This window comes from Electrophorus electricus, chromosome 10 (genome assembly GCF_013358815.1).
Source record: "Electrophorus electricus isolate fEleEle1 chromosome 10, fEleEle1.pri, whole genome shotgun sequence".
NCBI lineage: Eukaryota > Metazoa > Chordata > Actinopteri > Gymnotiformes > Gymnotidae > Electrophorus > Electrophorus electricus.
The window spans coordinates 15,296,844-15,312,973 of NC_049544.1; the positions used below are offsets into that span (position 1 = coordinate 15,296,844).

The 16,130-nt window shown below is 43.4% G+C and overlaps 2 protein-coding genes across 2 annotated transcripts in view; both read right to left on the reverse strand.

Moving 5' to 3' along the window:
• Window positions 1-2,205, reverse strand: part of kcnh2b (potassium voltage-gated channel, subfamily H (eag-related), member 2b) — a 146,200-nt gene extending 143,995 nt beyond the window's left edge. The window contains exon 1 of the mRNA XM_027002951.2: window positions 2,081-2,205. Within this exon, the coding sequence (XP_026858752.1) occupies window positions 2,081-2,156 (76 nt within the window). The 5' untranslated portion in view covers window positions 2,157-2,205. The remainder of the gene's footprint in view (window positions 1-2,080) is intronic.
• Window positions 2,206-3,919: 1,714 nt separating this feature from the next.
• The window catches only part of scospondin (subcommissural organ spondin), a 56,613-nt gene continuing 44,402 nt past the window's right edge, over window positions 3,920-16,130 (reverse strand). The window contains exons 94-111 of the mRNA XM_027002950.2: window positions 15,713-15,849; window positions 15,437-15,483; window positions 14,965-15,228; window positions 14,415-14,576; window positions 13,849-13,965; window positions 13,486-13,624; window positions 13,065-13,261; window positions 12,641-12,811; window positions 10,894-11,021; window positions 10,340-10,485; window positions 9,823-9,869; window positions 9,223-9,387; window positions 8,811-9,034; window positions 8,206-8,301; window positions 7,345-7,405; window positions 6,524-6,654; window positions 5,206-5,356; window positions 3,920-4,255 (exon numbers count right to left, since the gene is read on the reverse strand). Of these exons, the coding sequence (XP_026858751.2) occupies window positions 4,233-4,255; window positions 5,206-5,356; window positions 6,524-6,654; window positions 7,345-7,405; window positions 8,206-8,301; window positions 8,811-9,034; window positions 9,223-9,387; window positions 9,823-9,869; window positions 10,340-10,485; window positions 10,894-11,021; window positions 12,641-12,811; window positions 13,065-13,261; window positions 13,486-13,624; window positions 13,849-13,965; window positions 14,415-14,576; window positions 14,965-15,228; window positions 15,437-15,483; window positions 15,713-15,849 (2,406 nt within the window). The 3' untranslated portion in view covers window positions 3,920-4,232. The remainder of the gene's footprint in view (window positions 4,256-5,205; window positions 5,357-6,523; window positions 6,655-7,344; window positions 7,406-8,205; window positions 8,302-8,810; window positions 9,035-9,222; window positions 9,388-9,822; window positions 9,870-10,339; window positions 10,486-10,893; window positions 11,022-12,640; window positions 12,812-13,064; window positions 13,262-13,485; window positions 13,625-13,848; window positions 13,966-14,414; window positions 14,577-14,964; window positions 15,229-15,436; window positions 15,484-15,712; window positions 15,850-16,130) is intronic.

The window sequence follows — 16,130 nt, forward strand, 5'->3', positions numbered from 1 at the left end:
CTGGACAGCACAGGACAGTCTAGGACAGGTGCTGGATGAAACATCCATTATAAAATCACCTAAAAAGACGAACCTGGCAAGGACAGCTAAAATGGAAGTGAACTTTTGGAAACACTAATACAGCATAACACATATGCTCGAATAACCTGTACACATATGCTTTCAAGAACATGCAGACACAATCTTGCTATCCTTAACAAAGAGTGGCAGCCTGTAAAACCTGGGTAGAGTAACATTCACACACAACCCTCATACACCACTAAAGTACTGACAGTCACAAACAACTCCCATATACTACTAAAGTACTACCTCCTTAAATTATCTAGCTTTGCCCAATAGTGTCTAGGTTGTGTCATTCAGGAGTCCTACATATTCACTGATCCAGGACTAGCATTCTCTGTCTCTGATCTGAAGTTTAAGTATCGCTGGAGCCCAGGTCAGAACTACTCATAGGTGATTGTCGCACACAATGTCCATACAGCACTAAAGCATTGACAGTCACAAACTACACCCATACAACATTAAAGTACTCACTGTGATACATAATGCTCATACACCACTAGTGTTGATTATCTCTCACAACTCCAATACAACTCCAAACTGCTGAAACATACAATGCCTATACATTACTAAAGTACCACTGTCACACTCAGTGTTCATACAACAGTAAAGTACTCTCATACACAAGACCCATACACCCCTAAAGTACTGACTGTCAATAATCCTGGGGCTAATTCAAGTCCTCATAATAGTACTGTTCTTGATGCTAACAGTACTGATATAAGTGGGATTATATATCTAATTGTCTAAAAAAATACAAACCAAACTAAAACAAAACCAAACCATTAAATGGCTTTCCAGACCCCATGTTTATTGGCAGGGTGAGAGGTGTTTATGACATGAATTCCTTGTACCAGTGGTGGCTTGTTGACTGGGAAAGTACAACTCTGTCATGTCGGTGGGGACCTCCATTTGGTCAAGACTTGTGGAGAAAAAGCAGAATCTTGATTTTCTGCAAATTTTCTTTTTGTGCTACTCCAAGAGTGACAGTTATGAACCTGGACCCAAGACCTACACTGGTGACCAGTACAGTAATAACAGTCTCCACAAATGTCACCTACTGGTTTCTGCTCTCACATGTTGCATCTGTGACATCAGATGCCTTCACCATTAGTCTCACAACTTCAATGTTTGTTTCTCTGTTAAGTTGCAGGAGACATCATATTACAAAATGCTAAAGAACTGTTTTATTTTTTTTAAATGTTTATGTTTGTATTATTCCACTGTTTAAGAACGGGACCTTGCAGGAAAGAAGCATGCAGTACCTGGCGCTTTCAGAGAACTATAGCACTCTGTTCTATAAATGCTCATAGACTGAAATCATTTGGATTCCCACTGTGTTGCAAAATATTTGCATTTCTAATTTTCCAACTTTGAGCGTCCTAGTCATACACCGGTACATATTCGAAGGAAGAACACTGACATGTGAAAACGGCAAGTTCAGTCTGCAAACCGCTATTAATAATTATCCCGCATCACTTCAGTTCTGATGAAAATCATATCTCCACCTGACCTTTGCCCTGTGAAGACTCATCCTCATCTTTCGATAATTATGGAACCTCACCTTGGGATAGCACTTTAGCAGAGAGGTCGTCGTATAGTCTATGTTTAAGTCATTTTGGCTCACTAAAGACTAAGGGAACAAGACTAACATGGATAACATGAATTAAATATAATATCACGCCATTCGTGGAATTACTCACAATAGAACTTGTCTTTCTAATTGCAGGCTTAATTACGGGTTATTCCGTGTCTGCGTGAAAGTCTCAGGGTCGTCTTGAATTATTAAGAGATCCCACGTGTCTTTTCAAATTACGTGAGATCCTTGAAAGATTTTTTTTTTATTACGCACATTTGTGTGTCTTTATGAACATAAACGACTTCATATTCCCATTCTTTATATTGCTTTTGTTGGTTTGTATTGTTTTTGTTGTTGTTGCTGCTGCTGCTGCTGCTGTGAAACATGAGATATGTGTGGAAAAGCATCGACTATTGTTATTTAAAAATACCCTAAACTTACTTTGACTTTCGAATTTCCTGATGATGGTATCAAGGAAAGTGTTCTGAGGAGCCACGTGCCCCCGTCGAACCGGCATCCTTGCTGAAGTCCGCCGGAATGTCTCGACTTTCTGTAGTCAAAGCTGACCTTTACGCGTAAAACTGCCCGACTACGATCACTGCGCCCTCGGCATGAGCGGCTCTACACAGTAATCCACAAGCGCTCCTCTGTCTTGAGAACTTCATCAGCGACTGACGGGTGAGCCTTCCAAAGAAAGAGAAGCGCTTTAAACGGGAGTCGCCACTTATCCACACTCCCGTTTCTAGTTTCCAGTGTAGTCTATGCGAGCGTGGGTTTTGTTTACGTCCGACTGTACTGCCAGAAATGATCTCCTTTCTCCGGTTTACAGTTAAGTGACGCAAGCGCGGTTACTTCATGACATCCAGCAGGCACAACTCTCGGAGGGAATATTCAAACGGATGGAGGTACCCTAATTTTGCCATAATTACGTCTTCTGCTTATCCTTTGTGCCTTGACCCTCTTCTTTTGATTCTCATTCGGCAAAACCATTCGGGGCTGTATCTCAACAGCAACGTGTTGTTGTGTCAACGGGTGTTCTTGAGCAGGCTAGTGTCTCGCACCAGAGGTCTCCGCGCTCTGCACAAATGATAGCTCACCGGTGGCATCGACTACACCTCCTTAACCCTTTCTGCCACGATGGTGTCGCCCTGCTGTAGTAGAAAACAATGAGGACGAAAAACGCGACGTCAGCACCTAGAATTCCATCTTTCATTTTCAATTGAAATCCCACATCTAAAATTTAAAAAACAAACCTACTGTATGCTGTTATCTGATGGAGAACGAAAAAACATGCACACAGGAAAGATAATAAACGAGACACCTGCTTTAAAAAACAAACAAAAAAAAAAAAAAAAACATCGAATTGATTTGTTGAAAGCAATTATGACAGGGGCAAGTTCATTTGCATTCGCAGGTGTATTATAAACGAAACCTTAATGCCACGCCCTGATAATGTATTTGATGAATAGGAATCAAGTGTCGCGCTACACAATAGTAGACTAAGCTACTCCAAAGTCAAAACCAGTGGTCATGACAGGCTATAACCTAAGGAGTTCATGCACAGAAAGATAGTTTGCATGCACGTTACCTCACCTTGCAGTTGCAATAGTTTGCTTTTGCTGACTGGAAACTCGCTTTGTTTAATTCAGGGATGGGCTAGGGTTTTCACCTTCAGTAGTGTCGCGTGGGAGCGCTCCAGACTGTACAAGATACGTCACCGTCTATGCAAGACTCGTGGATGTGGGGTTTCCCTACCGTCACCCGGAGACAGACAAAAGGCACAGCTTATGGTCTAGAAGCGCTACAAACCCGACAACCGACAGTGTAAACACAAATGTTTTAATTGGGAAAAATTTAACCGACTATTCAACCGACTCTTCGTTACTGACTGAACGAGGGTGGTGTTTTTATTTTGGAGGGGTAAATATACATCTTGGGGAAAAGAAACGGGGTTTTACATCTCTTCACAAGAGGGCGCGCTGTACTTTTTCCCTCTTAACTCCCATATTTAGTCAGGAGCGCGCTGTTAAGGACACTCGGCTGTCTTTGAAGCATCCTACTAGTGAGATCTTCCAGCCTGCCGCTGTTACATGGGTCGGAGCCCTCCTCCCCCATCTCTCACTGTTTCCTCACTATCACCCCCACCCCGCGGTACACGCAGTATGCATGCAAGCACTGTTCATGAGTACTGATCACAAGTGTGGATTATGTACTGAAGGGACACATCACAATCTTAACAAAAAAAAGAAAAGAAATGCGTTAATGTAATTATTTATTTAGTAGAACAGAAATATCTTTGGTCAAAATGCACAGTGTAGAGCTAGAGGTCTGAGTAATGTAGCTCATTTTCTAATTAAAAGACAAGATGTACAAAATAAAGTAATTAAGTTTAACAATTTTAAAGGACTAACTGCATTAACTTAAAAACCCATAATTTATAAGCTGTACAGAATATAGATGTCTGAGAGCTTCAGAAAGTACTCTATAAAAAGAATTCAGTCATATAATGACTACAAGCTAAACACTGGAATATACTGGAGCTGTCAAGAGATGCTGTTCCCCAAAGCCGTCCATCCCTCTGAAAGAATTTAGTCTAACGTTTGGATAGATCTCCTCCTGTGAGAAAAAGAACATAGTCTTAAATCAACAGCTGTCAGACATTCGTGCTACAGGAAGGTTGAGCATCACCCGTTGTTTGAAGCAATACAAAAGAAAAGGACATAGGATTTAAAATGACTACTTGAATGTGCAGTCATCTTGAAATGCACACGAGCACAAAGCATTCTTCTACGTTGTATATTATGTACCACATCCTAATTCATTTCGAATCCTGTTGTGAAAGACAGCATATTAAAAAAAAAAACATGATTCTGTAACACCATATGATGACAAATGTGACCCGCTAAGCGACAGGCCCAGCTATTCGATTAGCTAATGTAATCAGCAACATTGATGAATGGCCTAATGTGTAATTGCTGGGAGGGGAGACCCTGATGCAATTATGCGTGTTTGAAATGCAAACATGCGCCTCGGCGAGGGTAGTACAGTTTAATCGAAATGCCGAGACGGTAAATGGAGAGAATGTTCTCCCGTGATGGGGAGAGGGGCTGTTGTCACGACAACGGGCCATGAATATCCTGGATACAGTAGCTCTGCAGTCTCAGTGTAATGGGGATGCGAGCTGCTGGCCGATCATAAGTCTGGAGTGGTGTCTGTCTTGCTGTTCTGTCAGTTGTGATTAAGATGAAAGAAGCAAGAGTGTAAACAAGGTAAATCGTAGGAATAAGGGGTCAGATTATTTATGAATCTTATAAAGTCTCTGGGCACTTATCCGTCTTCATAGCATGCTATTCTCTTGTTTTTTCCTCAGGGTAAAGATCTTACAATCCAGCCACATATATTATATAAAGCCATTCTATTCATACCTGTGACATATTCTACTCGTGCCTCTGGCAGCAAAAAGGAGCAACTTTTCTCCTCCTGTTAGCACGTGCATGGGAGACATGTGTGGGAGAAGTCAGGGCTACGGTTCAGAAAGCAAGGGCACGCTGTGGTCCTCTGCTCACCCTGGCAGCTGGTACACTCGCAGGAGTGTATAACAGGCAGCACGACGGGCTCACTCTCTCCGCTGGTACACCGCAGGCTCAGGAAGCGCACGGGACTCTGGGGGTCCAGTCTGTAACTGCAGCAGTCACACACAGCTTGGAGGTAGGGCTCCTAGCACAGAGAGAGAGAGAGGGAGACGAGGTGCAAAGGAGGAACACAGCAGGCCAAGAATGCATGGGGGATTGCATTAGGGTGCAGAGGGGAGAAAGCAACATGAAGAAAAAAGATGAATGACAGAGGAGAGTGCAGCAAAGGAGAGACAGGAGAGAGACAGGAGAGAGACAGAAGAGAGACAGGAGAGAGACAGGAGAGAGACAGAAGAGAGACAGGAGAGAGACAGGAGAGAGACAGGAGAGAGAGAGGAGAGAGACAGGAGAGAGACAGGAGAGAGACAGGTGAAAAATACAGCTCGACAGTGATGGGTGCATTGCAAACAGGCAGGGGAACAGAAGTAAGCAAGAGGAAAGCAGAGAGATAGAATCATCTCCAATCCAAATGATATTCTCTCCATGCTACATTTACTTCGCTTCTCTGCTTGAGGAGACCTTAGATGTAATTCAGGGCAGGGAGAAGTGAATGTATATGCCCAGCTGCACTGGGAGGTTGAACTGAGGATTCTGGGAGGAATATGAATGGAAATAAAATTGGGGAGAAGAGAAAGGTGTGATTTCAGTGTTGAAACTATGCAACTGCAAGTCTTCTGCTTCTCGTCTCCATGGTAACTTGAGAGACTTTCTGAGCTGAAGCATATTTTTAACAGTTGCAGCAAACAGATTACAGAGATAGAATTCTCCAAATGAGATGGGCGAATCAAAGAACCATCGGGGTGACATTTTATTTGGCAGACAGTTAAAGGTCAGATCATGTTGAGTACATTTTGATAAAATGTTAGTGTTGATTTTTGATCCCACACAAGCAGATCTGCGCTTCTGTTTACATCTAGTAATGGGAGAGCTGATCTAAAATCAGGGGAGCTACTGTCTTTCATGGCTTCTGTCAGTGTGGTAAAAAAACAAAAACTGACCTAGAAACAGCACTCTTAATATATCTCTAGATTATAGCCTTCACAGCAGCTGCTTTTCACAGGAGAAGACTCTTAAACACACAGTATATGGTCAACTTGTACTCATTTGAACATATTACTAAAATTACTGCTTAATAAAACTCATTACCAGAGTTTTAGTTATTGCTCTGTTAGATAAGCATGTACCACTAGTAGGTTCTAATATAGGTATTACAGGGTAAAGCACACTTTGGCAAGTGCTTAGTAAACCATACCTCCAGAATGACATCTGTTCCGGACAAACAGCGTCCCCTGCAGAAGCTGACTTCCACGTTATCCAGGCGGCAGTCTCCCTTGGTGATGTTCCTGACCTCAGTGTGACGATGACAGTGGGCAAGCGGCTCTCCTGCAGGACAAGAAGGTGTCCAGAGGAGAGAAAAAATGCAGCAGAGCAGGAGGAGAGGAGGGGAAAGGCCAGCTAAGGGAGAATGTCTGAAGAAAAGGCTTTTGTGCTCGGCTTAATGGAAGAGGGAGAATTAGCAAGCAGGCTTGCAGAGACCACACTGACTATTAAAGGCCTTGACCCTGATTAGAATGTATGAGTTGCACTGAACTTAAAAGTCTTAACTGAACTTATTCCGAAGTGATTCATTGGTACGGACAAGAGGATAGACAGCTTCTTTATTTGTCATGTTTATTTTATTTACGACGAGAACTGCATTATTCTTTATTTGTCGTGTTTCTCATTTTGTTTATGAACATAACTGTATTAGCTAGTTTTTAAAAAGATAATAATGTCTGCTGAGGATATGCTGAGGAGATAACTTTCCAGATTCCTATTGTAAAAAGTATTGTGTTTACAGCACTTATAACTTTTCTGTTGACTCTTCCAGTTTGTCCCAGTGGTTCATTTCAGTGTATATAAAAGGAATAGTAGGCCAGGAACGACCATCCTTGATATTCATACCAGAGCTGATACTCTGCAACAAACTGTATCTTCAGGAATTGCTGACAAAGTTCCTCAATCCCAGGGAAGCTAAGGAGCAGCACTAATAATGTGGCATGTGTAAGGTGATGTAAGTCTCCTCATCCATACCTGTGTACTCTTTCCTGCAGACAGGGCAACACTGTGCAGCCTCCATTACCTTGACTTCGCCCTGGGCAGAGCGGAGAGAGAAGAGCACAGGATCACAGTCAGCAATGAGCAGCTCAGAATAGCACACTGATTCACCGCCCCAGAGATGGCTGTTTGACAGCAGGAAGAGCCATCGGCCAGCATTGCCTGACACACTACAGTTCCCATGGTAGCCTGTAGCATGCCTGGTCCTGGGGGTGGTATGAGTGATGGAGGTTAAAGGCCCACAGAAACAGATAGCCAGAATTAGTCAATGAGGAAAGTCCAAAAGAAATCTTTAAAGAAAGGCAAGTAGGACTGTGTTCATTGTAAAATAAAGCAGGTACTGAGGATGATTTTAACCCTGTGACATCTTTGGAAGGCTGGGTGAAGTACATTGCTTTCAATGTTTTCTCTTTGGTATAGGCTGCAATTGTGGAATCGGTGTCATGGAGACCCAAGAAGCTGAATAGACCTGCTCCCTCTCCAAGTGGGCCAAGTGGGAAGCACACAATCATTCAGCTGCCATCTGCTCTACAGCGTCTGACCAGAGTAGTGGCCTGCACAGTGAGTCACTCTATCCACCAGCATCTGCTGCTCGCCAGGGACCCCCGTTCCCCCTGAACACTTCCTCACAAAACACCTACTATAGGGCTCATAACTATTGGCTTTGGTGCGGGTAGGTCTCACAGTGACCAACAAAAAAAAAGGATGCACCAAAGATATACCGCATGAAGGAACATATAGAGCAACCAGGTAAATAGAAGGGAAGGTAAATAGCTGTAGAAATAATACTAATAATAATGCGTCCGCAATAATGTCAGTAAATGTTGTACTGCTCACCTCTTCACACAGGAGGGGTGTGCAGATGGATTTACACTGCTTTAGGCCATTTATACAGCGACAGGTGTCGCATTCTTCTTTCCACTCAGAGCCAGGCTGGCATATGCACACACACACACACGCACACACATACACGTTATATAAATATACCAAACATACAATAACATGCTATATACTATATACTATATACTTTATGCTATATACTTGTTTTATGTCTAGAAAATAAACATTTACATAATTTAAAATAAAGCTTTCAACAATTTTATGCATTATTGATGAGAGTAATTATTATAGTGGCATTCACAAGAAGGAGCCAGCAGTGTAATCCATCACGTCTAATAATTAGGCCCTTTTTAGGGATAAATATATAATGTAACTGGCATTACAATTATAGGATAAAGAGCAAGCTGTTTTGCAGACATGTGATTCTAAATGTCATGACTGCTTGTATGTCGTAAACCAGTGTAAAAGTGTGCCGCATTTCACTTGTACTACAGAGTCCTTTGTTAACTTGTGAACATAAAAAAGGATGTTTTATGTGTGTGTGTGTGGGGTGTGTGTGTGTGTGTGTGTGTGTGTGTGTGTGCGTGTGTGTGTATATACACCTCTTGAAGTGTGCCATCCTCCTCCTCACACTGACAGAGAGCAGGGATCACACACTGGCCATCAGCTCTGCGATAGTGCCCCTCTTCACACACACAGCCTTCTAAAACCCCACTGGCTTGGCTACAGTTCAGTGGTTCAGCACTGTAAATGTCCACGCATGCCCTCTCACACACACGCGTGGACTCGGACACAGAGCGTCTCCAACGCTCACCCTCCGGGCAGACTACAGCAGCAGGGAAAGATGTCTTACTAAACACATACTCAGTCTCTAATTAAGCACCATGTTGTTATGTATTTAATGAGTCTGTCAGAACTTAAGGCCGTTGTGATGCACAGCCTAAATCACCCCTACTCAGCTCTGGCCTATAGTGCTACTGTCTTCATTGAGGTGATATAGTGAAGGTGTCTTACCGCAGTCAGGCTGTGTGCAGAGTCTGTTCCTGTGGATGGGACCCTCACACTCATGGCCATCATACTGCCTGGGCTGAGCTACAGAACGACTAGAGATCTGCTGTCCAGAGCCACAGGTCACAGAACACGAACTCCACTCAGACCAGCTGCTCCATTCACAGTCAACTACCACACAAAAACACACAAACACACACACACACCCACACACACACACACACAAACACACACACACACACACACACACACACACACACACACACACACACACACACACACACACAAACACACACACCCACATGTGTGCACGTTCAATTGCACACTGAGCATGCCATTGCCGAGAACTACAAAGCAGGGCCATTTGAAAGGTCCAGCCATATATTATTGAAGGTGGTAAGAAACAACAGTCCTATAAAACATGGACTGCAACAACAATAAAGTCTTCTGAGCAAAGCAGTCCTACAAGAAGTTTCAGCACGGGCATGTGGAACTGCACTGTGCTGTCTCAGGCCCTGGTACATCTGGGCCAGTGTTATGACAGGCTGTTGAGCTTTCTGTCCAGCTGACATGGTAAAAAGTGTTAAAGGCGCAGGCTATTCTCACCATTGCATGACTTCTCTGTGCAGTTGAACACTCCGTTCTCGCACATGCTGCAGATATAAAAGGGGGGAAAATGGGGCATGACACAGGGTACTCCCTTAAAGAGCTATGTACATGAATCAGCTGTCTAAATCAAATGTTTGTTTATTGTGCTATAAAAGCCACATCACATCCCCAATCCTATCATCATGTCAAATAAACTCCCTCATCCTTTCCTGATGAATTTTACACATGATCAAATAAGAATCTCTTTTGGTCACACCAGCTTTAAATCTTCCCAACATGCGGACGTAAAAATCATTCTTACCCTTATATTAAGTCTACGCACAAATCTATAGCCACCCTGTCTCCCCAAGTGTCCTGTGCATGCACGCACATATGTCAGACATTTATAATCAGTATGCTTTCAGCAACATCCCGGTCCTAGTGGAAAAGGGCGAGGAAAGGGAGTGGGGAGAGTGTGGCATACTGAAAGAGGGAGAGAAGCCCGGCCTGCGGGATGAGTGGCCTGAGTCGTTACCAGGCATTGCAGAGGTGTGGTACGACAGTGCCAGGAGGAAACTCCTCCCCCAGACCATCCAGGGACATGCTGGGGGAGCGCAGGAGCAGGGACACAGAGGAGCAAGGGCATGCGGAGTGGGCCACACACGATCCATTGAGCATAACCTACAGGAATGGAGACGAGCACAGTTACCTGGACTGCAGTATGCTCATCTCACATCAGAGCGTCTGGTGTGGGAATGCCATGCTTTTCTGTATTTTGTTGGGTTTGTCTTGACGTATATTGAGCACATTAGTCGAAAGACGCAAAGCAAAGGTTTCTGGTTTATGTGAGGTCTTCAGGCTAAAATGGCTTCCATTTTCTCTCTAATGCATAAGCAAGATACATTTTTGCTTGTTAACCCATAAGTGAAGCTCAGGAGATGAAACAAAGGCCATGAAACTAGAAACCTGGTCCCAAATGTTCGGAAGTGTTCAGGTTACATTTCGACATTTTCTGGGGTTTTCAGATTACATTTAGACCTGTGTTGGGGTGCTTGGGTTGGGTTTAAAGCTGTATTCAGGCTGACTTACTGTGTTAGGAGGGCAGGTACAACCTGGGATACAACGTCCTGCTACACACTGATTCCAAGGCCACAGGTCCTGGCAGGACAACGGGCACGAGCCTGCACACAGACTGAACACCTGACCCACAGGACATTCTGACCCAGGGCAAAAAAGAGAGAAAAAAAACATCTCTCAATCACGTGTAAAACAAATAAATTTTAGGATAAGTACACTGACCACTGTACTTTTAGCCAGCTATAGTGAAAATGAAGGGTTAAAGCTTGGATTAATGACATTCAGGCTGCACCTATGCAATTTCTATCCCACTGGCATTACTCGCAGCTCCTATTACTCTGCAGGAAACATTCAGTCAAAGGCATTTCATTTTAATGTTCTGACTGCTTTAAAATGGACCTGTCAAATATTTCTGTATGTGATATTAGCTGCAAAATTGCAATTTAAGAACATGAAGGTTGCTAGAGACTTAATTTCTGTAGTGGGTGGAAGCCAAAGGTAGTGCAATGGTGTTTTAATAAAGCTCTTCCAGTAGTCAACGTAAGAACAAAGAAAACAGCCCAGGACACAGGCCAAGTCAATAATCACAAATGCATAATCATAAAACATAATCATGGCTAATAAAGGTAACAACCAGGAAATAGTACAACTAGGTGCACATGAGAAGTGATACTGCCACCAGGAAGACACAGACTGAAGGTGAGGGGCTATGGTTGAGCCAGATCAGGCAAGGACCACCCACAAGGGAAGGGGCCCATGGCCAGTTTCCTAGCATAAAGACTCCATAACCGTTTCTTGCTTAAAGCCAGGCTATCCTCAACATTTATGAGTGCATTCAGCCCTAGCAGGTTCATAGTAAATGTGCAAAACATGCACACCCTTCAGTATGACAGCACAAAAACAGCATTTTGCCTTTTTTCAATGTAGTCTTCTGCAGTTTCCAAAGATTAGTCAATAACTAGAGTGGTTAAAGATAGAACATGCCTGTGTCTCTCAGATATGTCAGGTTTGTTGCTTCATATTTTCATGTCACTGGTCACACAGCAAGAACGAGCTTGTTGTGTATATCAGAGCTTGGAGAAAAGCTCTACCCCTCGACTTGTTATGTGACTATGTGTGTGGTGGACAGATTAAGTGTGACATCCCATGAAAGAGGGGTGGTGAAACCCTGGAAGGGCAGAGTCAACAACCAACAAGCCCCTCCCCATCCTGGAACATGGCCAGCTACTCCTAGGTAGAGATTGCTTAGTCTATGGCCAGGATATGTATTTTAAAGATATCCCCAGGATTTGTTTTAGCATGGCATAAAAGTCACTTTAGAAATGAAATACAAAATACCACCAAGTAAAGTTTACTTAATGGTGTTCCTGCAGCACAACGCTGCAAAACTATTTATGTTCCTTCTAAGAGTATGCTTGTGCATGTTCCTCCTAAGAGTATGCTTGTGCATGTGTTAGAAATGCACAAGTATTCTCCAGTGATGCCAGCTTTCCTAAAAATGCAGCAGAGCCATCATGAATGTGAGATGAGAAGGACAATGTGGTTCTGGCCTATGACTTGGCAACTTATGAATAAAAGTCAGTGGCTATTCAGAATTATACTCAGGTTTTAAAGCATTAAATGCTAAACCAAGGTTTCAAATGCAAAGATAACATGGAATGGTACATTCTGTGTGTGTGTGTGTGTGTGTGTGTGTGTGTGTGTGTGTGTGTGTGTATGTGTGTGTGTGTAAGTTCATGAATATAGGTGCTTTCCCCACCAGGCAGGCAGCTGTTGGTCTTGCAGGCAGTGTGCTGTTCCACAAGAGAAGGGCAGGCTAATCCTCCAGGTTCAGGCTTCTGTAGAACACTCTTACTGCGCATGGACACTCCTCCACCACAGGAGGCGCTGCACTCACTCCAGGTGGACCATTTACTCACTATACAACCAGCTACCAGATGACACATGGACTGAATCAGAACAGAACTGGGACTGGTAGTATACAGCTACCTAATGGGTGACATCTCTTAATAAATTAGGCTGTACTTCAAATGGATCATGATAATTAATCAATCAATTAATTAATTAATAATGATTGGCTTTATTACCATAACAAATAAAACAATACAGTTGAGCAAAATATAGTATTATTATGTCTGTGTAATGTACATATACAGTATATATGGATTGTAAGTATGGCAGACCTGGGCATGCAGGCAGAGTGCACGTCTGGTTCTGAATGGTCTCAACACAGGATGGACCTCCAGGTATGTGTGTGCAGGGTCGTGTGCGTGTCCTCTGTCCTGTCCCACATGACACCGAGCACTCACTCCAGGACCCCCAGGGGCCATAAACAGGGCAGGTGCGGTCCGTACACACCAGTGAGCCGTTCATACACACACTATATAGACACACACCATTTAACATTTTGCATGGTAATAACAAGAGGGTTCCTACTTTATTGGCATTTACACTTATTTAAACTACAAATATCTTGAACAAATATGTTGTAAAATAATATATAGCTTAGCATTCATATCTAGCTCATATGCTCTTCCAGTCATGTGTGTTTCTGTATGTGTGTGTGTGTCTGTATGCATGTGTGTGTGCGTGCATGTGTTCTACCAAGTGTTGCAGCTGACTGTGACATTCTGGCCGGGTGTAAGCTCAAGTGTACTATTTTCCATTGGAAGCCCACAGCGACATGCTGACACTCTCACACACTCCCGATCCTGCAGCAACCAGCCGTCAGGACACCGGCAACCTGCAGACACAACCACACACACACACACACACACAGTTAGGTGCGGTAAGAGAATGATTTAACATTGGCATAGAACATCTCAGTTTAGTAAACAGTAATGATGAAACACCCCTGTGATCTATTGAGCAGTTCTGCTCTGGGTGGGTAGGTGTGGTCAGCAGTAAGAGTTATTAGTGTTGAGCTTTGCTTTGGTGTTATGCTAGTATAATCAGAGATCGGAGTACCTGGGTGACATGCTCCCTGCAGACACTGCACATGCTCCCACAGGTCAGCACAACTCCGAGGACACTGATTGGCACAATAAGCCTCATAGACCCGCCCCCTGTCCTCGCAGCGCTCACCTGTTAACAGTCACCAAGGTGAAATGAGCAACTTTGGTATTCTGTGTGTGTGTGTGGGTGTGTGTGCACGCACGCATGTATGTGTGTATATATATATATATATATATATATATATATATATATATATATATATATATATATATATATATAGGTCCTTCATCAGCTGTGCAAGCAAAGTGCTTTGAAGCACGTCTGTCCGAAACATCCTGCTTCTCTGGAAAGCTTGTGAATATCTCTAATCTACATGTCTTACCACAGTTACCTGGCATCTTTTTCAACATTTTGGACAGAGGTCCTTCATCAACTATGCAAGCAAAGCACTTTTCTTGCACAGCTGAGGAAGGATGTCTGTCTGAAACATCCTCTGGAAACTTTGTGTATTTCATTACAATCTTAAATATCATCTTCTTTGTTCTTTGAAGATATATATGCTCTGTGTGTGCATATACCAGGACAGAGGGCAGTATTGCAGCTCTGTGACTGGTGCTGCTGTCTGGTGCAGTGGGCTCCAAATGGCAGTGCCAGGGCTTTGCGCTCGCGCTGGCGGAAGCCTCCACTACATGGCTCCTGACATACACTCCACGGCCCCCACACACTCCACTGGCATGGGTCTGCAGAAGAAAGCATGTCAGCATCACACATTCAGCACAGAGACTTGCAGACTCCAAGGCTCTCTCAAAGCTACAAAGCTGGAGAGTTTTGAAGCTAATGCCTCCAGGCTGAAGCTACAGACACAGAATAATACCATAGCTTTTTCTGACACATGGTCAAATTACTATTTCTCTTTCTCTCTATTTCATTGTACCATGTAAAACCCTTGCCAAAAATACAGTAACTTTCTATATATATATATATATAAACACAGAAAATGTGGTTTCTTGATGTGTCAACAACAATGGATTCCCATTCATTCCCATTCAACAACAATAGATTTCCAAACACATTCACTTATGATGTCTTACAACATCAATGATGTAATTAATTCTACAGGTCATCCACCTTTGCAGACATCAAGTTGTGGGCAGAATCTCTCCTCCTCCAGGGGTTTGGAGCACTCCCCTTTTCTTGTGCTGACGGGCAACCCAGAGTCCATATCCAGACATGCCCGGTAGCGCCTCTGCACAGACACCAGAGCTGCAGTGGCCTCATGCACACCTACGCCCACACCTCCACCCAGACCTGCAGTAATGCCAGGGTGAAGGAGCGAGGAAGCAGGAATGCACCGAGAGCATGGAGTCCACTCTGACCATTCACTGAGAGACACTGAGAGAGGGAGAGAGAATGAGTGAGACAGAGAAAGAATGAGAGACAGAGAGAGAATTAATGAGACAGAGAGAGCAAGCAAGAGGAGAGAGAGAGGAGAATAAAATGGGATAGAAAAAGCAGTCAGTGTCAGTGGGTTATTATAGGGAATCAGTGGGTTATTAAACAGCCTTGTTTTTAGAAATCTTCAAAGTATGAAGTTTATTACCTTCACATTCTCGAGAATCACACTGCAAAGACCCGTCATGGCATAAACTACAAAACACACAAAAGAGAATATCTGAGGAAATGTAACCTCTCTCTCTCTATCTCTCTCTCTCTCTCTCTCTCTCTCTCTCTCTCCATCCATCTATCTATGTGTGTGTGTGTGTCTTTAACCAGTCTGTATTAGTTTATATTTTACTAACTATATGAATCTCTGAACCAAAGGGCATGCACACTTTATCATTAAGGCTGATTTAAGGACAAGTATCACTGAGCTTACCATGTACTGCAGCCTAGAGTGACCAGCGCCCCCTGTGGGACAGTGATGGGAACAGGCACGCCTGAATCTTGCTGGAGTAGGTAAACACAGCCGCACTGCTCTAGAGTTATGCACGTGCTGTTTTGCTGCATCAGACCCTGCAGGGACCCAAACACGCACAACTTTATTCAGGCTTTCTTCCAAAAAGAAGGTCCCAGAGTTTCATATTATGAACTGCAAGTTGCAGTTTGGATTATGCATTTGGAAGAGTGCTTGTGTTCATATATTAGTTTGTAGCCAAGCTACCTTGATATGGTTGATGGTAAAATTAGCTCAGGGATCTTGACAGACTGACACCAAAATTCTTGAAAATAACATGAGGTGGAGGTGGTGTGTCTCACTGAAATATTCTACTTTTATTGCAAGGTCAGCGCTTAAG